Source organism: Phalaenopsis equestris, unplaced genomic scaffold (genome assembly GCF_001263595.1).
Source record: "Phalaenopsis equestris unplaced genomic scaffold, ASM126359v1 Scaffold199307, whole genome shotgun sequence".
Lineage (NCBI taxonomy): Eukaryota > Viridiplantae > Streptophyta > Magnoliopsida > Asparagales > Orchidaceae > Phalaenopsis > Phalaenopsis equestris.
The window spans coordinates 147,044-170,086 of NW_018219187.1; the positions used below are offsets into that span (position 1 = coordinate 147,044).

Below are 23,043 nucleotides of genomic sequence, written 5' to 3' on the forward strand. Positions count from 1 at the left end.
CTTTCAGATTAATAGATAGCCTCATACACCAAATAAGCACAAAATCTTCCCATAAAACCAGATAAACACTCATGGCCAGGGTCAACAGAGAAGGGGAAACAACCCACAAGGCTCTCGGCCAAGGCAAGGAACAGGGACAAAAGAGGTTCACAGTTAAAGCAAGGGACAACTGCCAAGACCCACAACCAAAGGCAACCCAAAGCACAAGCAAGGCCCACGGCCACAGCAACTCAAGGCACAGAGAAGCTCACGGCTACAGCAACCCAGAAAACAACTGTAAAAGCCCACAACCAATGCACAAATAAGGCCCACGGCTACAGCAACCCAGAGCACAAAGGGGTCCACGGCTCGGGCAAACAGGAGAAGTACCAATAGCCGCTACAACACTCCCCTGACGAACACGGAAGGGTAATTGAAATAAGTATGATTTTCATTTTGGATGGCAAACTTGATTCCTCCACAACACTCAAGTCAATCCAAGCCTAGCAGGGAAAGCTAAATCACACCCAAAGACCTGCAATAGACCTCACGGGTAAGGAGTAGGAACCAAAGCCAGCAAAGCCACCTCCCCTATGATCATTCAAATGATTCAAACTCAACAAGAGCGGATAAACTAAACTCAAGAAATTTCAATGGGTCTCACGGGTAGGAGTAGGAACCAAAGCCACCTCCCAACCACTCCTCGGGTAAAGGCTGAACAAAGCAACACAGCCCTCAATCAAAGCCAAATCGAGCCCAACAAGAAACAAAGCCAAAATCGAGCTCAACAAGGCTAAAACAAGCAAACACAACCCCCACCTCAGAGCCAATCCAAGGCCAGCAAAGGCCAAACAGAGCAAATCAAGACCAACAACTAGAATGAAACCAAGTCAGCAGAGCTAGAGCAAGCAAACACAGCCCACACTAGAGCTAAACCGGGCCCAACAAGGCCAAACAAAATCAACACAGCTCCCCATCTAGAGCCAAACCGAGTTCAAAAAGAAACAAAGCCAAAGCCAGCCCCCAACCAGTCCAGCAGAGCTAAAACAAGCAAACACATCCCACACTAGAGCCAAACCGAGCCCAGCAAGGCTAAACAAAACCAACACAGCTCCCCATCTAGAGCCAAACCCAGCTCAACCAAGAACCAAAGCCAAAGCCAGCCCTCAACTAGAGCCAAACCGAGCTCAATCAAGAACCAGAGCCAAAGCCGAGCTCCCAACTAGAGCCAAACCGAACTCAATCAAGAATCAAAGCCAAAGCTGAACCCAACAAGAAACAAAACCCAAGCCAACCTAACAAGAAACAAAGCTAAAGCCAATTTCCAACTAGAAATAAAACCAAATCCAGCCCAACAAGAGACAAAGCCAAAGCCAGTCCACAACTAGAAATAAAGCCAGCCAGCCCAACAAGAAACAAAGCTAAAGCCAGACACATACAATATTAAAATCCAAATTTTCATAAAAAAAAATGAAGTTCTAGCCATTTCAAGCCAAAACCAAGCCTCCAAGCCGAGGAATCACCTGCATATCTAAATATGATTTCAACAGATATTTGAACAGGAGTGAGGCATCACGAGGAGCTAAGTCAAGCCCTCAAAACAAGCTACAAAATTTTTTAAATTAAATAAATTCCCTCGTAGCATACATTCCGAACCAGGGAAAGCAACAGGATGCCGCAACTGAGCCCCCCAAACATGCATAAAACAGTAAGATGCACTCCCTAACTTAAGCAAATAACCAAGTCTAATTTTAACACATGCTCACATTTTCATTTCCAAATGCACTTGAAGTGAATATCTCAAAAATATACCCAAGTAAAATGAATCCAACATGCTATATCCTCTATTTAACCGAGCAAGACGAGGCTCGACAGAGGGAAAAAAAAAACTCAGGAAACCAGGGCACAGGAAAGAAAGGGAAGAAGAGGTACCTCCTCAATGCAAATGTAAAGCACAGCAATGCAAGAAACCACCTCAAAGAAATGCTCTCCCAGAGAAATTCCCTCTCTAATCTCCTCACAGCCGAAAATATCAATTCCTCTCCTCTTTTTTTTTTTTTTCAAACTTTTTCAACAACCTCAAAATCAAAGGAAGCTATCCTTATATGCAGAGAAGAGGGGAGAAAAGAAAAGAGATCACACCCAACGGTCCACGACACTCGAATTGGGCCAAGGAAAAAAAAGGGACAGTCCCTGCTCATAGAAAGCGAAGCCACCGAAGTCTCTCGGACCGAGCGGCGAGAGTAATGGCAGCGAGGGAAGTATCGGGAAGAAGAGAAGGAATGCCATTCCAGTATACCAGGGAACAAGCTTCCCAGAGTCAAACTACCAAGAAAAGGAAATCCACGACTCAAGGAGACTGGCACAGCTTCGGGAAAAAAGGCCGCGGGCAGAGAGTGTCGGGCAAGGACGCAATAAAATGGGTGTCCCCCTGGGCAAAATCGACGTTCAGGACGCGCCGGTGCAGTCCGTTTCGTCATCCGGGGTCGCTCGGACGACGTCGTCGACAATCGAGTCGAAAACACGTTAAAATTCAAATTTCACAAAAGTTCGATCCGCGATCGATCGTCTCAAAAGATTTATTCGAGCCTTCGACAAATAACAGTGCAAGCGATGTGAATTGTAGCGATCGGACGCGTCGACACTCCGAATTGCAAAGCTTGTGCGTGCGGGAGTGCGAATTATGCAGAAGGCCACCCTAAAGCCACCCTAAAGCTCGGAAAGGTTCTATAGGAATACCTTTTGGGTTTCCTCATGTCGGTTTCATCCTTCTAAGTACTAGAAGTCGATACCACATGCGCGAAACTCTAAAAGGGGACGGAAGTAGGTCGAACTAAAATGAGGCGGGTCCCATTTCTAAGGTTCTAAGATAGTAACAGGAAGACCCCTAAGGCTAGATCCTAACTCCTACGAGAAATACTAGGCCTCACTAAAAATGAGGTCAACACATACATGCTGAAACGATGTTTGAGTGCAAAACCCCAAAAAAAATTTAAAAGTGGGTTGAATTTCTAAAACGAGGCGGGTCCCCTTTCTAAGGTTCTAAGATAGTAACAGGAAGACCCCTAAGGCTAGATCCTAACTCCTACGAGAAATACTAGGCCTCACTAAAAATGAGGTCAACACATACATGCTGAAACGATGTTTGAGTGCAAAACCCCAAAAAAAATTTTTCCTTTTTTTTCAGTTTTCAGGGCATTATTTACCAAAAATGCAGCTCTAATGTATTTGAATAGCATTTCTGGCATGGACCAGAATTTTTCTTACTCGGGCATGCAATCAATTTGCAACCATCCATGCAGAGCCAACTAAAGTGTGATCATTAACACATCAACGCTCAACTCAGGTTTTAGGACAAACGTTTCCCCACCAAACATATGCCAGCTGATAAGATGTATGAAATTCAATAAACATGATTAAAACACTACTTAAGTACCTCCAGAGCCCCATCACTCCAGTGCTTATCTGCTGCATTTTTCAATTTAGACTGAGCTTTGTCCTTTAAAATCTGATGTCAAAACAAGGTTGCCCATTTAGCATAATTTATGAAATTCACCGGTAGTTGTTTGCAAAGTACATACAGTGGCTACGTTGCGCAAATAAGCAGCTTTCTTCCTCATGTGGTAGTCAATCTTCTCTGTGTCCTCTCTTGCACGAGCTTCCCAAAGTATTAAAAACATAAATCAGTGATTGTTATGCGGATTCAATCAGAATGCATAACCTAACAGATATAAACCCAATCTGAATATATATTTATAATCTGAAAAAGAAATAATGACCAATGACAATAAAATAACATACCATCAAGCTTCAGAAATCCAAGGCCAATAACAGCTACATCTTGTCGAGCACGGTCATTCAACCTTGTCAAGCCACTGGGCAAGATCATCAAAAATAATTTACATTCAGGCATCATAAAAACAGACCAATACTAAGGACGCAAATAATTTATTGAAAATCAGCCAGATGCAAGCAAATACAATGAGCTCCATCGATGGCAAAATAGGCATGCCTGTAATATACCATTTTACACAAGTCCACAAACGTAGAGAGTAGAAACCCATAGGCAGCATATGTCTCACCAAAATGCTGGAGTATAAATTATACATGCACATGCCAGAGAGATCAGAGATATACAGTTTGCAACAAGAGGACAGATGAAGTTTTAATTGTAATTATAGTATCACAACTACAGAGGAAAGAAAGATATTATTATTAAATATGAGATCAAATTACAATTACTAAAGCTGGAGAATAAATTATACGCACACATGCCTCAAGATTAAATAAAGAGAAACCTGTCAAGTACAAGGAAAGATGTTATTAAGTAATGAGATCAGTGATTTGCAAAATATAACTTTGAATGTTAACATCATTGCTCGCCATTGAGCACAAAGTAACAATAAAAGATGTTATATTTATGCATACATCTTATGCACTAATTACGCTCCATCTACTTAATATTAACAATCAAAGCCTCAAAGACATATTATAATTATTAGAAAGATGAAACTTTTTATGTATATGAATGTTTTGATCATTTACATGTTTATTGGTCATACTTTCTACATTAAAGATATTTTACTTAATTGAGGCATTTCAAGCCTCCAATAATTTGCATAGATGCTTTTTCAAATGGATTTTTGGACCTTTGAAAAGTAGTGCAGATGCAACTTCGTACACAACTACTTCCAGATGAGCTTGTTGGGATTCCATAAAGATCATATCATCTCTGATTAATTGGGCATATCATCCATCGTTTCATCACTTCACCTGTCCACAGTAAAGAATTTTGTAGAAGAGAACTGATGTGGACATTAGATCAAAAATTATAATTTGCCCCAGATTTTAGAGCTATTCAAAGCTCTCTAAAGCTAAGGATTTTACTAAATTGATAAAGAAAATTTTATCAAAATTATCAAAAATTTGTTAGCAATTTGTTAAGAATTTTTTTAGTGTACAAGCGAGGATAAGACACAAGTACAAATTCAATCTAATTGTGTCGCAACGAGTCATCTTATTTCATGAGATATATTTTTTTTCCATTATCATTTTTTTAGTATTTCATGAAAGACAATTATAGCTTCACTATAAATGTTTGGAATATCGTCAAGCTTTGTCACACATTCATCTATTGTGTACAGGGAATGATATTCCACGATTTGTTGAAACAACTACGCATTTTTGTTAACTGTCTCCAACAATGTTGTGATGTTATCAATATTTGTTTTTATTTTATCTTTCTGTTTTCTCGGATGGACTCTTGTGATTGAATGTTTGCAACCACTCGGTTGACTAGCTAATGCTTGTATGGTCACTCTTCGTTCATTTGAACATCCGTGAAGGGTGTGCATTTTGCATTAAAATAAGCAACAAAAATTTCAAGTAAACAAGCCCACAGCTTTAAAAAGCAAAGGATACTAACCAAAACTGGAGTTGTCATCCCTTAGCAAAGACGAAAGCAAAAGAGGACATTCCGACCTATCCCCACAAAAAAGAACTATCCAAAGCATGTTGAGCACAAAAAATGGACAGCTTTGTTGAAATCACTAGAAGTATAACAAAAAAGAGGTTGTTTAAAAAAGTTAAAAAAAGCTAGTTCATCATCATCCATAGACGCTTCCCGCCACGTAGTTTCTTTCATGCTTTGACGAGAAAGTTTAATGATGTTCAGGTTATCCCCCTCGATTACCGCTCCTTTCAATTCATACATTCACAGGCTAATGCAGTCCTTGATAGCTAAAATGGCCTCCATTTCAGTTCGGGAAGCATCCCAATGCAGGAATTGTATATCGCAAGCCACCACAAGTTGCCCCTGCTCCTCACGTCCAACAGCACCAATAACAGCAATGCAATTTAAAAGCAAAGCATCATCCACATTAAACTTAATCCAACCGGGAGGGGGAGCCACCAACATGTTAAAGACAACAACCTATCCGGCCGAGAAGTGCTCCAGTGATCCACAATTGGGTAAGTAAACATTTTGGTGAGGGATTCAAGAACTGTAGCAACCATGGTGGTGGGCGTCCCATGGGATCTACCATGCTTTTTAACATTCGTGCTCCTCCAACTCTGATAGACGGTATTACAGTACGAACAATCAATAAGAAACTGAGCCTTCGGGAGAGAAGCCACGCACCTGAACGTTTGCACTTCCGAGTGAACCTCCGGCATTTGAAATCCCCATCTGCTAAGAGCTTTGAATATTTCCTACAGCACTTTGCAATTCGCCACTATATGCTTGATGTCTTCGATTTCCTCACATCCCCAAGGACATAAATAATTTTCCGGTGCTTGAACATGCACAATCATCTCATCAAAGACTACTCCATTCACGGACATAAAATCATCAATAGGCGTAGTCATTTCCTCTCATTCACTCTAATCTAGGTAGAGCTCTTGATTGGAACGCATGGCTCCATTATCTATTGTTATATTATCCACACAGATCCTCTCAAAAATCCCATACTGGTGGAAGGGTTTTTTTAGAAATCGTGTAAAGTTTAGATTACCCAATAAAAATTTGTTTATAATTAAATTCTCATATAAGTTTGATTAATTATGTAGAGAAAATTAATATGATTAGTTAATGGTACAATCTCATTCTAAATTTTATCAGTTGTTATCGGCATATATAGACTTTCATCCCTAACTCCAACCACTATAATTCGATGGATAAGACATCATCCTAACATCGGTCTTCATATTTTTGAAATATGTCATCATCATTGCCTCCTGTAAGTGGTACCTAAACGTCTGTTTAGTGCCTCAAACACAAAATTTAATTTTCCCTCCTCAATCTAATTAATGATATATTTCCAAATTGAAATTGTTTGAGAAGCAACTCTGCAAGAACATTATTATGTTGTCCTGACAATTTTGGAGCTTTGGTTGCACTCTTTATCTTTCCATTATGAATTGAAATACTTTAATTTTGGAGTTCAGGTGCCACTTTGAACTAAATTTCATTTTGAGACTCTTCATCACTACAGGATAATCAAAATTAACAAAATTAATTTCATGTGAAAGTCAATAGTATGACAAATTTCAAATGAAAGTTTTGTGAAGAAATAATACAAATTATAGAAGTTCTCTTATATGAGAAACGTATTTGACATTATGTAAATTATATTTGATAATTCATGATCACTTAATCATTTGTCATATACTCAAAGTCTGCTATTTTAGGAACAATCATACTGTTATGTTTATCATTTGTAGTCTAATTGTCATTACTCACAACTTCTTCAGCATTAACCACATTCAATTAGCCCTATTTTAAAAATCATATTACTTTAAGATTAAGTAGATATAAATATTTACTTCATATGGTTCAATATAAATAAATTAAACAATATAACTTTTAAATTAATGTGATATTCTATTGAAAGAAATTGAAATTGTTGGACATACTCCATCAAGCGACACATTATGATTAATTTCAAATTAAATTTATTATAATCAATGTCAATAAGTTTGTAAACATGCTTTATCAGAAATTTAATAGAAAACATTTTAATTTCTATATTTTGTTCAGTTTTCTAAAGAATAATTTGTTATTTCTATTTTACTTCTTTCATTCAATATAAAACAAATAATACTTAATTCAACTTAATAAATTAATTGGTTAAGATAAAACATCACAATAGAATTGTATTGTGATTGAATCATATTTAAATATCATTTAAATCTGCTTCAGGCATTATTTAGTACATTGTTAAACCGAGTTCAAATAATTGTTTGATTTGGCCAGAAAAAGTTTCCAACATTTGCTGAATGTGTTTAAATAATGCTGGAATCATGTTTAACCATCTTCAAATACTTGTTTGAATAATATCCGAAATAATATCTTATCAATATGTTGCTTTGTCCCAAGACTTTTAAAAGTGACCTAATTCAATTTTATCATATGATAAATTATACAAACATAAGAAAAAACTTACACGTGTTTGCCAGAGATGAATTTGTCTGTATCTAATCATTACTTTCTACATGTACAAACCTAGGGTGGATGTGAGTTTATATTTATAATATGCATCACATATAATAAATAAAATTGCTAGTCATAAGGATCCATCTCCAAATCATCCTAGATTTCTACATGTGGTCCAAACAGTAATAATCTGGCTACCTGGGTTCCATTCCTTGCCGGGTTTCCTTGTCCATCACATATAATAAAAGGATTTGTTAATCAAACATATTGTTATTAGCTAATACTTCCAACTTCTACAGGTCTGAACCGTGGGTGCCAAGAAATGTGCAAATAATGTGCTGGGGAGAGAAAGTTTCAAGGCCACATAGCCTTACAAATGAAGAACGAGGAGAAATAAGAAGATGATGAGCTGACCTTTCTTCTTCCTGGTGAAGTCGACGACAGAGGACAGCAGAAAATTGGGAGAGAAGAGAGATCGCATCGATTTTCTACTATGTGACAAGTGACAGGGGCATCAATCTGCGTAGAGTTTCTTCTATGTGGTAAGTGACAAGGCAACGATTCCCCTTCGATTTTCTCCTGTGCAACGAGCGACAAAAGAAGAGATGAGCTTGGGAAGAGACAATCCACACACATTCGTATTCCTTAAATCCCTTGAATCCACCTCTTGAACGAATTTAGTAAATCCGGGATTTACGATAAAAAAATGTATTTAGAGAACAGCTGGATTTAGCTCCCCTGCAATTTGCGTTGGCTAGATTTACATTAAATCCACATGATAATCCTACTAAAAAGAGCTACAAAAACACCCCCATAGAATGTGAAGACTCTTCTTATTCTTTTATCAAATGATTTAATCATTCGATCAAGTGAGAGACCTGAAACTCTTCCAGATGAGATTCTCTCTTTTAGGCATAACAACTGCTTAGACAGTTAATTCTCTTACATATTTTCAGCTTGTAATTCTTTATGATGTTCAATGATAAATACTTGGCTGAGTACTTGAGATGTGAGAAAATAACAGGTAAAAAAGCGGTTATACTTATAGCATATTCTAGTCACACAGGTGAGTAAAATAATTCAAGTTGATACATAGAAAATGTCTAAAATTATAAGAAAAATACCAGAAAATTAAATTTTATAAAAATACTTTGCAGGAACATTGAGAAATGAATTAAGAAAAAGATAGGCTGATGGTAAAAGTAATTGCAACAATTTAGCTCGTACCAAACACATTACAAAGTTGTCCTGCAATTATTCAAAACAATTTTACACTAAGAAAATAACTCCCAAAAGATTTTTCAAGGTAATCAACAAACGGAAAACAGGCAAGTCATGGCAATGACAATTCAACGCTCAACCTAAACCACAGCAAAGATGAATGATACCGTGAAAGCAAAATAATGTCATTCCGTGCCCTTTCATTTACAAACTTCGCATCATTATAAACAAATTTACAAGCTGCAGCTAGGCCTTGATTTGGGTGATATACTCTTCCAGATAGCACTTGCTCGCACAACTGAGAACCATATCCTTCATCCTTCTCATCTTCCATTTGACAACTACAAATAGAAGAACCAAGAAATCATTGGCGGGTCACATCCTAACCAAATAATGCAAATAACACAAGAAGCAGAAATAAGTTGAATCTACATTGCAAGATTTATATTTACATGCTGGAAAAATTTTGATAATTGCATATATCTTTGTGGTAACTCACTTAAACATGGATTCAGAGATGAACGTCACACACGCATCTTTTAAATGCTAAAAATTCAAACTTGGTTGTTCGCTTGTCCTGCCTAAAATGCCTACAAAGAATCCCTTGCCTTTAACTAAAAATTCAAATAATCTATCATATTAAAAAAAAAAACACTATCGATTTCACTATTATTTGGATATAGCTTATGCATTAAGACAATAAAGAAGAAGAAAGCGGAGAAAGGAAACAATCTACACCTAACTCTTATTTACATCTTGAAAAAAGCTTGAATTACAATGATTGATTTGGTGGGATTTAAGGGGGAAAGGTGTGCACCAAAAGTATGTTAAATTATTAATCATGTGTGATTTTTGCAAGGGCGAGTAATTGGAATAGTTGCAGAACAAGCCAAAAACTTTCCTATCAAAATAGGCTACTGAAGTTGGCAATAGAGTTATTTATAAAAAGATATCTAGGATGAGGTATATTGAAGCGTCCTAATGGAAGATGTGCAAGTTTTACATACGTAGTTAAAAAATAGACCAATAGAGGGCTTATTATTACTAAAATAAAAAAATGCATTTGGAATTTCAATTTTTACTGAAAGAATATTATTAAGTTTATTTCAGAAGTATATGTTATTCTCAATGCAGGTAAATGCTCAAAATGAGCGCAATGAAAGTTTTAAAAATAAGGAAATCCAAAAATATTCAAACGTCGTAAATAGTAGACACAAGTCATAGTTTACAATAGAAATATCAAATACTACAAATAGTCACTCTGTTATAATACAAATTAACAAGAAAACATATGCATGACATATAACTAATCGAACTGTCTAAAAACTAACGGAGGTAAGGAATCCTCCGCTCAGAGAGCAGGCTGAAGAAAGCTTCTCGCTTGTTTCGATCCTCCAAAAATTTTACAGCAAATAAGTAAAGGGGGCATGTCCTAAGAAATTTCTAGAATTGAGTCCAGCAGCTTGACAACATCTGTCATTGTTGGATATGCATGGAGAGCAGTGCAGGCACTCGAAGTAATGCTACTGCAGATACCTGTTAGGATGGATGAGCTGCCCTAACTTTACTTCTATTTTTTCCCCTTTTGTGTCGAGGGTGCAGGTTGGTTGAAGCGATTGGACTCCCCTTGCTCCCTTTTTCTTCCGGTTGTTCCTCATAGACCTCGTACAAATGAGCATATTCAAGCACTAAATTAGGTGGGCTCTTCTGTTGTGGCCCAAACGTTGACCCCTGTTGCTACAACACCAAGGAGCATAGTATCTAGCTTTTCCAGCTCCGGGTCAATATCAACAAGTCTAAATTTCTTTGCATTAAGTAAAATTTACAATGGATAAATTGGTCTTCTAAGAAACTAAATTTAAAATTAAGAAATATTGAATGTAAGATATTCTACTTACTGAAATCTTCTCTTATCACCACTCTTCGGATGCATCAACTGTTTTTCTAATGGGATCTCATCTTAAACCAGTAGCCCCTCTCTTGAGCTCCTTCCACAATATCAAATCCTTTTGAGACTAATCTCATTTATTTTTCAGTTGAGTTCTGTTGTACAATCTACCTGTTCTATCTTAAAAGAGTTTGGTTATATTTTGTCAATCTTCTTTATTGAAATGTGTTTTTGTTCTGTTGTCATTTTCTACCTCTTTTAAGCATTACTCACAGAAAATTATCTTCGTCTCTCTATCCCAAATAGCATATATCTCACATTTTTGTTTACCCATCTAATATCTAAGTGAAAAAAGAGAAATGTAGCGACATAACTTGGCATGTAAAACAACAATACATGAACCAAAGCAATAGTATGTCAAATAAAAAGTAAAAATAGAGCTCGAAATCAGTTCATAGATGTCAAAGATAGCTCCATCCATGATTACAAATTGTGTTAGTAGGTATAAAGACTAGGCAGTATCTATGTCAAATTAGCATAGTCATTTTTTTTCCGCATTCACATTTAGTAATCAATTAAGCCCTTTGTTATGTTTTTTTTTTTCATAATCGGTCCAGTAAACATTTCACAAGAAATGTGAAATGTGTCCACCAAATCACATTTTGGAAGACTCGTCGAAAACAGAAACCAGGCAACCAACAAGTCGACAAAACATCCGAAGTAATGAGATCATGTAAATCATCCATGCAAGTCAATTTCAGATTTCATTGTGTTTTATTTTGTTTAGAAAAATATGTGAAAACTAAATTTCAGTTTTTTTTGAAAAATTATGGCCGAAGTGCTTGCTCTTGACTCCTGTTGACCTCATTTTTGTGAGGTGTTGAACACAGTTTCTCTTTTTTATAGTTTTCTTATGCTGAGAATTTTATAAATTGAATTGTAGATGCTTTGTTGCATATTTGAAAATTACATTATATATAAGTTAGTCGCATCTATACATATCCTGATCAATCAGTAGAAGCAATGACATGAATACATATGAGCATTGTTCATTTTTTTTATTTCAAAATTTTTAATGTACTTGTTATGCATATCCAAGCACTAATACGAACACGTGTTAGATAAGATATCATAACCAATTTTATGTTTCTATCGTGCTAGCCAATTTGGATCCTCGAGATAACAATTAGAACACAATGAGATCTCTTAACCAAAGAAGACTCCATTCATAATTACCGTTTTCTCAAATTGAATAAACACTTAAACGTATTCTTTGACGACAAGTAATATCTGTGGAAAAATAACATCACCAATTTAAATTTGACAAGTGTTGATTGGTTGAGCCCTTTCATAGTTATTTTCCATCATCGCTCTAAAAAACATTTGAATGTCATCCTTCATTTGATATCTTATCTGGCACATATGCTCAGTGAATGCATATGGATCGTAGGTACACATAAAATTATGAAAAAAACAGATAAACAATGTTGAAATGTACTATATTTCATAGCTTCTAATATTTGATCATGCAAACTTCAAATGTACAGTATAGCATATGCAATTCTATTCAAAGTCTCAACAGAAGAAAATAGTTAAAAAAGAGAAAGCAGTGATCAACATTCTCTCCCTATGATATTACTCCACACTGAGCAGAAGACAAGAGCAAACAATTCGGTCAGCATAATTTGTCAGAAAAACTTAAAACCAGCACTCACATATCTATCCAAACAAAATAAAACAAAGAAATTTGAGACAAACAAATGAACATTGTTCATATACATTTCATCCCATTGCTACTACTGATTGATCAGAACAGGTTATGATATTGCTAACTTATCTATCATGCAAACTTCGAATATGCAGTAAGCATATACAATTCTATTTATAAAAGTTTCAGGAGAAAAAAACTATAAAAAAAGAAACAGTACTTAATATTCTCTCGCAAAAATATTACTCCACTATGAGGAGGTCAGAGCAAACAATTCGATCAGCATACATTGTTAAAAAAAACTCAAAATAAGTGCTCATATAATTATCAAGATAAAAGAAACCAATAAAGAAATATCAAACAAACATATGAGCATTGCTCATATATAATTCATCACATTGCTTTAGTTGATTCATGAGAACAGATCAGAATGCGGCTAACTTATCTATCATGTATACTTGAAATGTACAGCAAAACATATGCAATTCTATTTATAAAGGTATCAGTTGTAGAAAACTAAAAAAAACAGTGCTCAACATTCTGAGCAATTTGGTCAGCATAATTTATCCAAAAAACTAAAACCAAATGCTCATATACCTATCCAAACAAAATAAACCAACAAAGATATCTAAAATAAACAGATGAATATTGCTCATATATTTTTCACGTCATTGCTTCTGTTGATTGATCAAGATATGTAAGGATGCTCCTAACTTATCTATCATATAAACTTTTAAATGTGCAACAAATTATTTGTAATTCTATTTATAAAAATCCTAGAAAAACTTAAGAAAATAAATAATTCTCAACATTCTAAACAATTCGAACTGCATAATTTGTTAGAAAAACTAAAAATCAGTGCTCATATAACTATCCAAACAAAATAAACCAACAAAAATATCTAAAACAAAAATATAAGCATTGCCATATATATTTCACCACATTGCTTCTGTTGTATGATCAGGACATGTTAGAATGCAGATAGCTTATCTATCATATAAACCTTCAAATGTACAGCATATCATATGCAATTCTATTTATAAAGGTCTCAAATAAACTTAAAAGAAGAAATAGAGTTCAACATTCTCCCCTTAAGATATTATTCCACGCTGAGCAAGAGGCAAGAGCAAACAATTCGAGTAGTAAAATTTATCAGAGAAACTTAAAACAAGTGCTTATATATCCATCTAAATAAAATAAGCCAACAAAAAAACTAAAATAAATAGATAAGCATTGCTCATATATATTTTATCTCATTGCTTCTATTGATTGATTAGAACAGGTAAAGTTTTCGCTAACTTATCTGTCAAGTAAACTTCAATTGTGCAACAAAGCATATGCAATTCTACTTGTAAAAGTATCATATAAAGTAAAGAAAATAAGCAGTGCTCAACATTCTTCCCCCAAAATATTACTCCACAATGAGAAGAAAGCAAAAGCAAATAATTCAACCAACATATTTTGTCAAAAAAACTGAAAACGGTGCTCATACAACTATCCAAATAAAATAGACCAACAAAAAAATCTGAAATAAATAAGTGAGCATTGCTCATATATATTTTACCTCATTGCTTCTACTGATGGATCAGAACAGGTAAGAATGATGTTAACTAATCTACTTTGCAAACCTCAACTTTGCATCAAAGCATATGCAATACGCCTAAAACGTCAAAATTTTCACAGAGAAAACAAGAAACGCAAAGGTATGCAGCGAATGAAGCCAAAAAAAAATTCATAGAGGAGAAAACTTCACCGGGAAGTTGCAACAAGACGTCAGCGTCGAACGGAGGGGAGTGGAACCAGCTTTCAACCCGAGCGATGCGGGTGAGAAAGGAGGAGTGGCGAGGGTATATGCGAGGATATATGGAGTGGGATTATCGAAAATCTAAAGGGACGGCGACGTCAAATGCACTTTGCAATGGAGCTCCAGTCGTGGATTGTACATCCCCCTTCCGTTTCCGCATTCGACTCAATGCAGTCTGACCGGTGTAATGTTGGCAATAAAGGGGAATCAAACGCTGCTTCTGCTTCTCCAAGACGTAAAAACCACAAAAAAAACCATAGCAACGAGGTCTAAAACGAGCCCTAAGTAAAAGCTTGTGTAGCAACAAAAAAGATTAAATGGAGACCAAGGATTCATAAGATTGGCATCAAAAACATGGCATAAGTCCATTGATGATGGCGATGAAATAAGTGAACTACAAGGGGTAATGTGTTAATGTAGCTCTAATCCATCCAAATTTGGTATCATTTAGCAAGTCAAAATTAATTTGGGCTAAGCTTTCTTTAAATCTATGAAGCACTGACACTCCCAAAAAGAAGTCGTGCACATGTGCGACACTTGATACAGGTGTAGGCAGTTCTGCCTTCTCGGACACCACTTGACTCCAGGCATAGACACGACAAATAAAAGTCGAGTGATGAAGCAGAATCCAACGTGTCGATATTTGAAGGTGTTTAGGTTTTACCAAAGCCTCGCAGCAGCCTATCGAAGCAAGCAACATCATCATCGAGTGTCATTAATCGAGTCGCTCGAGCTTTGCTTTGCCTTGCGATCCAGAGCTTCGAGTGTCGCTAATCGAGTCGCCACACAATCCAAAGCTTCAAGCGTCACTTCGTCATCACTGATTGAATCGCCTTGTGATCAAGAGCCTCACAATAGAAAGCTTCTACACGAACTCCCTCGCGGTCCAGAGTTTCAACGCTCAGCTAAGGACGATCTAGAGAGAGGCAACGGGAGCCAAGAATGATCCACGCATGCGGTACGTGCAACTTTCTTTTAAAAATATTTTTTTTTTTTGGAAGAGAGGCAGAATAACATGCAATTTTCCTTAATTTTGGAGCATTTACATACATACCACCCCAATCCTTCACTTCACATGCAGTTTCTTTTCGAAATGTGCTCTCTTTTTTTTTTTTGGATGGAAGGCAGAAAACTTGCGCTTTTCTTTTTAATTTTGAAGCATTTAACTGCATACCACCCAAATCCTTCACTTCACATTTGACTTTCTTTTTGAAATTTGGTTTTCTTTTTTTTTTTTGGACGGGAGGCAGAATAACTTGCGGTTTTCTTTTAATTTTGGAGCAAACATACATACAACCCAAGTTCTTCACTTCACATCACAAACACTAACATTGTGCTGTTTAAATGGTGAAATACACATTTTTATGCATGAGGAATTTGGCCTGTATGTAATAATAGAAGTTTAGGTGTTATGGATGTTCATGCATAAGAATTGGGTGGTATGTATATAAATCTCCATCTTCTGTCTAGGAGAAGCTTAGAACATTCTCAAGGCGACAAAATGATATGGGATGTTGGTGGAGATGCCTTGGCTACAATGGAGAATATTGGAATCCTTGAAGTTGCTAATCTTTCTCTTGATAAGCCATGCTTACAAGCAGTATTTTTTTGTTGATGAAAGTGAAGGTGTTATTGATGAGGGAAATGGAGCTAGCACAAATGATGACACCAATACTAAATGCATTTACTCCAATTAGTGATAATTATTTTATTAAATTTTAGCATTTTCATTTTATTATGTATGACATTGGTGTTAAGTGTTTTGGTAATTTTTTGATATTTTGAATGTAATTTTAATATTGTCATAAATAACTTTTATGCTTATAAAGTTTTCTTGATAAGTGCATTTGTTGTTTTGTGATGTCTTTAGTAGAAAATATTAAAAATATATAATTATATTAATCAATTATTAAATATAAAAAAAATATCTGTCATATCACGTCCTATTTTTCAAATTATGTCGCGCCGTCGTATTGTATCGTGTCATGTCCGCGTCACCGTGTCTGTGTCCGTGCTTCATAGTTTTAAATACAGTCAACCTTCCATGTGATAGAGAGCTCTATCTATATTCTTTCATTGACTAATAAATTTACAATCAACATTGTTGCGGTGATCACCTCAAACTTGCAAATGTATGTTAAGTCAAATAAAAAAAAAATTAAATAATCACACCAATAAATAGACTGGCGGGATAAACATACCTAGCGACATCTGAGCAGCAATCCTTCCTCGAACATATTTTAGTTTCACTGCTTGGAGTTTTTGTAAGATGGCATGACCCAACTCGTCCTCTGTTGTGGCAGCAAGTATATAGTTTTTCATTGCAGTGCCTACCAAAGTATGGCGAACAAGAATGTACTAATCTGAAAAAACTTCCTTCCCTGAATATTTTCAACAAATTCTTTTGTGTTTTATGATAACATCCGCCTCGTATTAATTTTGAGTATGAACACAAAAGTTTACTTTGCTCTTTGTAACGTCCTTTGTCACAAGCTATAGCAGGCCCAATACTCTTATAAGCCATCAGAGTTTTAGCTGAATATGATTTGATTGCTTCCAGGAACAGATACTCATCCAGAGTGCATAGGTACGACCAAATTTTCACCCATCAAATTAAACCTGAAATATCATGTTTTGCCAAAATAAATGAAAGTTAGTGGCTACATTTATCAAGAGTTACTGGGGATGAAAGTTGAAATAACACCAACTTAACAAAAGATGGAGCCTAAAATAGCCACATGAAAAGTAGTACAATTGAAAAGTAATAGATGTAGTTGGCTTGCCTTTATAACTAAAAAGAAACTTCAATTAATTGAAAGAGTTCAAATGCTACTTTGAGAAAAGATTAATGAAATTTTTAAAAGAAAATGAGTTATGAAGAGAATAACGTACAGGAAAGTGAGATGTACCCTAGATTGATCTTAGGAAAATAAAACAAAATTATCCATGAAAAAAGATATATATTTGCGTAGGCATCTGTTGGGGGCGCGAACACCTGGGTGAAACTGGACTCAACTGGTCCAGGCTTCTGAGGAGTCAACTGTCCCTCCAAGCCAAGAAACGGCCGCCTATGGAGAGGCCACTCTTAGTTATCTAGGACATATATTTCTATTTTATTGTGTTTAGATTTCAGTTTTTTTGTTGTGCTTGTTTCAGGACAGCTATTAGCATCTCCCTTTTCCTGTCTAATATTGTATCCAAGGGTTCTGACACGTGCTCTAGCCATATCTCCTTTCAGAGGTGATGTTTAAACTTTCGATACCATCCTCATCCGCTTCTCACACCGATTTCCTTCCTCTCGCCGCTCCACCTTACTGTTGCTTCCCTGGAAAAACCGCCCAGTTGTTGTTTTTCCTCATTCTGACTGCCCGCCAGCCTCAACCCAGCCTTCCTAGCCATCCCCGTCCTCCCTCCTTGTTAACATTACCCAGAACCGCCCCTTCCACCACTCTCCCATTGCTGTCGACCCCTAGAAAATCCACAAACCAGATCTTTTTCCTCCCCCCTTGCTGCCACCACCTTCTTAACCCCTAGCTAGCACCGCCAACACCCTCGATCTGACCCTAGTTCTAGTTTGCGCCTTGTGTTTGTTACAATTTATGATTTCTACCTTATATTGTTGTAATTTTAAATTTAAATTCAACAATAATATTTGTTTTATATTGGTGTTCGGTTAAGCCCCGATATCATTTGGTATCAGAGCTAGCATACCTCTATGTGGGCTTCGAAAATTTCGACACTCCTGACTCTGCTTATTATTGAGAGCTTTGAGGATCAAACTTGCAAAAGACATTTTGGATTGTAGATAAAACACTACCCAGAGATTTCACCCTCATTTTACAATGACTTCTGATTTGGAGTTCGAGGTTTCTCACAGGCGCCACACCTATGACTAATTACATTTCCTAAAAGCATGAGATCACTTTCGATTAAGGCTAGTCATTTAACATAATAATCGGCATATAATAGCAGCAGACATGCAGTTCAAGGTGTAAATTTATCACTTGAAGTTTAAAACGAATGATGGAGAAATAATGACGAACCTAATCAAGAACTCACACTTTCGCCATCCCAGGTCATTGTAATCCCTGATCAACTTATTCAGAGGAGGTAGTCGACCCAACATCAGCAAGGGTTACATCATGCAAATCACCCTTATAGATCTGGGGTGAATGCTTGTCTAAGGGGACAAATATAAGTCAATCCTAACTAACAGAAGATTTGTGTTAATCAGATGTAACCTTATTATTCACAACTCAAATGACATAAAGTTGTTTGAGAACATGTGGGCTATAGGCGTAACCGTAATACAGTAGTGTCATTTGACTGCAACTGCCCAGTCAAAATGCTTTAACCATAACCACAATTTTGGGGAGCCTTTGGGTCAAATCATAGAGACAAGGGACTCTCAATATGACATTAGCACTTTTGTGAGATGAACCATAGAGACAAGGGACTCAGACCAGGCCCTTACTGAGGTAAAATTACATTGAGCGTGAATATGATACTCTCAATATGACATTAGCACTTTTGTGAGATGAAATAAATCAAAAGTTTGTTACTCTTAACAAACAATTTCGAATAGTGAATGTAATTTGCTTTAACTTTTAAAGTGATTAATTTTACTTCAATGCTTAATTTGTTACTTTGAAATTTTGTTTTAAAATTTGCTCCTCCGATTGAGATTCGCAATCAACACAGTCACTCGAAGATTTGAATATTTGAAATATTTATGCTCATGATTCTTTTAAAATTTGTCAATTTTCATAATTTTAGTACATTAGTCTTGTCAACTCCCCTCCTAACAAGGAGGAGATCGAACTAGGCAATTTGGATCTGCAAATTATTATCTATATATATATAATTTTGACATTATTAAAGCTTACTAGACTAGTCAACTCCAGTCCTTAAGATAAAGATTGGACTGCGTAAGTTGGACTGACAACTCTGCCCTCTGGACAGGAAGGAGTGATTGATTGTTTTCAAAATATGAGCTTATTTGAGTGCAACTTTGGCCTTAACCCGCATAGCATTCCTATGCTATTTTATAAAACATTTCGAATTTTAGCTGGAGCCCATGCAGGTATGATTTTATATATTTGCAGAATTTCAAGAATTTTATAGGCTTTAAACGACGTGGATGATCTTTTAAAATATGAATTTGAGAGAGAATGTATTTCAAAATGGCATATGAAGAAATCTGATATCATGAATAGCTAACTAATTTATTAAGATGTTTTAAATTTACACCCTGAGAATATCCAAATTTTCACTCATATAAGTTTTAAAATACTCTCACAGATCTCCACGTGTTGCATTTAATTTCCTAAAATTTGTACGCCTTTGAAATCATTTAAATATTGAGATATTTGCAAAAATTATTCTGATCTTGAATTTACAAAAAGGATTGTCTTCTTTTAGCTAGTAGATTATATTGTGAAATCGATGGCGACCTTTCAAATTTAAAAGCTTCACATTTGAATTATGTTTCAACCCATTAAGAACCTAGGTTTGAAAAACTCAAATTTGAATTAATTTTCAAACCACATGAGTTTTATAACTAAACTTTTCATAATAAACAAATAAAAGATATTAATTAAAAATAATAATAATAACAATAATAATAGGTGTTGGTTGTTGGAAGAGACTCTCATAAGAGATTTATTTCACACTATTTCAACATTTCACCTCATTCAAATCAACGAACCCGACAGTGGAGGAGATGAAGAAAGAAAGAAAAAGAAAGAAGAGGAAACAAAGGAGCAGTGAGTGTCACTTACCTATTTCGACGTCGAACTCTAGTCGAAGGGAAGCTACATGAGGGCTTGCGGTACAGGATCGAACCGTGCCGAAGAAGAAAGAGGGCAGAGGACTTCATGTGGGCGGTGAAGAGGCCGAACCATACTTGTGGTGGCTTAGACGTGCTCTTGGAGAAGAGGAAGTAGAGTCGAGGTCTCTGCGTGCAGGTAAAAAGGCGAACCTCGCATGCACTACCTCTGTGCGAAGTAGTGGAGGAAAATAATGCTTTGCTAGGGTGCAGAGGAAGAGGAATGAAGGAGTCAAACTTGTGACGTTGTGTTGCGTGCGGAAAGAAGAGGAGCAAGGGAGTTGAAGCCGTGAAAAGAAGTAGGAGGAAGCGGCGTTGCGTGCGCTGCTCTAAATTGAATCGTGCGAAAGCAGAAGTCCCTGCGCAAAGATTAGCGGTCGAAAGAGGATGGAGCATGGTATCGTGCGTAGGCTAGGGCGGAGGCCAAAAATTATAAAAAGGTATGCTTAGTATTTTAGTAAGTCAATATATTGTTATATAAATAATTATGTGTGTGTATTTAATGGGAAATTTATTTTGTAAGGATTCAAGTAGTAAAATATTCAAATTTAGATCTAAAAAAATGGTTGACGGCAAAAAAGAAAGGTTAGGATTTTAATTCTAATAGTATTTTGTGATATTAATATTAATTTCAATAATTTATGGTTTAAGTATTGAAATCTTAATTAAAATAGTGTAATATAAGAATAGTTGATAATTAAATTAAAGTAAGCAAAGTGATAATTTAATATTTTATATTTTATATGTACTAATTTAAGAGAAGAGATCCAGTTAAGAGCAAGCAATCATCTATGATCAAGGTGAGTACTTAAATTTTTAAATTGTAGTAGTATTTGATTTCTTCTAAATCTAATTCAGTCTATGACTTGTTTAGATACATTTTGCTGACTCTTTATGCTCAATTGCTCATATTGAGTGTATGTCACGGATATTTTCATGTCATTTAAATGAATAATTCAGGTTATTGATGGGATGAAAAGAAAATAAGAATGAGATTTACTATTTTCATTGCTTGAATGTGCATGCTTGACTATGAAGTCACCTCTTTATGGTAATAACAGTAGAACGCTAAGTTATATGTTCACATAAATAAAAAAAGATATTGATATTGAAGTACCTTAAATGATACAATTTAAACGGTGCTCATATGACAAATAAATACATAAATAAATATATTGATAGGTAAACTATATAGTGAGATATAGTAAAAGTTTAAAATTACCTTAAATGATCAAATTAAATAGTGCAAACAGTTAAATGCTCTTATATTTTTTATATAAATTAATTGGTATGCATTGTCTCATTTTTCATTGAATTATTATAATTTAGCAGTATGAGAATTCACTAGTTTTGCTTAGTTTACTGTTGTATTAAACTAAATTTTTATGTTTAATTAACTGATTAAAAAATTAGCGATAGAAGTGAAAATATTTATAAAAGATGGGGAACAACCAGAAATGAGAAAAATTTGAACTGTATTGTTTTAATTAATTATTAGTTACTTTTTCATTTATTAAATGTTAGTTATAGAAAATGAATATTAAAAACTTTTAATTTTCACCGTTCCACTGTTTATTCCTAGATTGATTAATTCTAAGTTCTGGATTAGGTTGTGACAAGGAGCTTGATCTAAAAAAGTCAATTTTAAAATAATTTCAAGTCCTCAATGCCTAATTTTAAAAACCCCAAATTTAAATATTTTCAGCCCTCGGAGCCTAAAAGGTTGTGACAAGGAGCTTGATCTAAAAAACTCAATTTTAAAATAATTTCAAGTCCTCAAGGCCTAATTTTAAAAACCCAAATTTAAATATTTTCAGCCCTCGGAGCCTAAATTTAAAAACCAAATTTCCAATATTTTTAAGCACTTGGAGCCAAAAATTGAAAATACCAATTTGAATTCATTTTTGAACCCTAGAAGGCTAAATTATAAAAGGTCAAAATTTTCAAATATCTTTTCGAGTTCAAATAATTCAAAACATTAAGTTTTTTACAAGTCCAAATCATCCAAATTTTGGCAACCTCCTAGCATCTACCCCCATTTTGGGGGCACCAAGAGAATGCCAACCTGCCCAGCTATCTATAAGACATGTTGGTAAGTGTTGTGAGACACTACAGTCGGGGAGCAAAAAAAAAACTATTTATCCCACGATCTATAAAACACTAAAGGGATTCAGTGCATCTGCGAAAAACCAAATCACAAGCACAAATTTTGTCGAATATGTATTTTACTTTCCGTGAATGGTGCTTAATTCCCCCAAAAAGTACTCGTGTTTCATAAAATAGGTACTTAAATCCCCTGATTTTTATAAAAAAATCTTTTTATACGAGTCTGTAATTTCCCTAAACAAAACTCAATTCCCATGGACAGGAAGTTGAGCCTTTTGGCAATGATGTATATTTTAAAAATTACTCCCACGCCCATTTTATACCTTGGAACACGAGGTAACGACATTACGTTAACGATCGGCGATGTTGAAGTGAAAACGGCGAAAAAATATAATAAGAAAATACCACACTTCTTTATATATATGCAATATACAATCTAGAACACTAATAGTAAATTGTGAAAGAAAATGCTCACCTTGTAGGCTGAACTCAGGCCCGGAGGCGAGCCAGAATAGAAACAATGCAGGATGCTTTAGCTTAGTGCAAGGATCGAAGGATTAACTGGAATGGTGCATCG

At 35.5% G+C, this 23,043-nt stretch overlaps 1 protein-coding gene across 6 annotated transcripts in view; it reads right to left on the reverse strand.

The window, feature by feature from the left end:
• The window catches only part of LOC110035712, a 59,829-nt gene that overhangs the window by 27,725 nt on the left and 9,061 nt on the right, over positions 1 to 23,043 (reverse strand). For 4 of the 6 annotated variants that reach the window (XM_020739987.1, XM_020739985.1, XM_020739986.1 and 1 more), the window contains 5 exons: positions 16,735 to 17,152; positions 9,301 to 9,474; positions 3,781 to 3,854; positions 3,561 to 3,637; positions 3,416 to 3,487 (listed from right to left, as the gene is read on the reverse strand). In XM_020739987.1, the coding sequence (XP_020595646.1) occupies positions 3,416 to 3,487; positions 3,561 to 3,637; positions 3,781 to 3,854; positions 9,301 to 9,474; positions 16,735 to 17,057 (720 nt within the window). In that variant the 5' untranslated portion in view covers positions 17,058 to 17,152. The remainder of the gene's footprint in view (positions 1 to 3,415; positions 3,488 to 3,560; positions 3,638 to 3,780; positions 3,855 to 9,300; positions 9,475 to 16,734; positions 17,153 to 23,043) is intronic. The other 2 variants (XM_020739989.1, XM_020739990.1) reach the window with 1 other exon arrangement.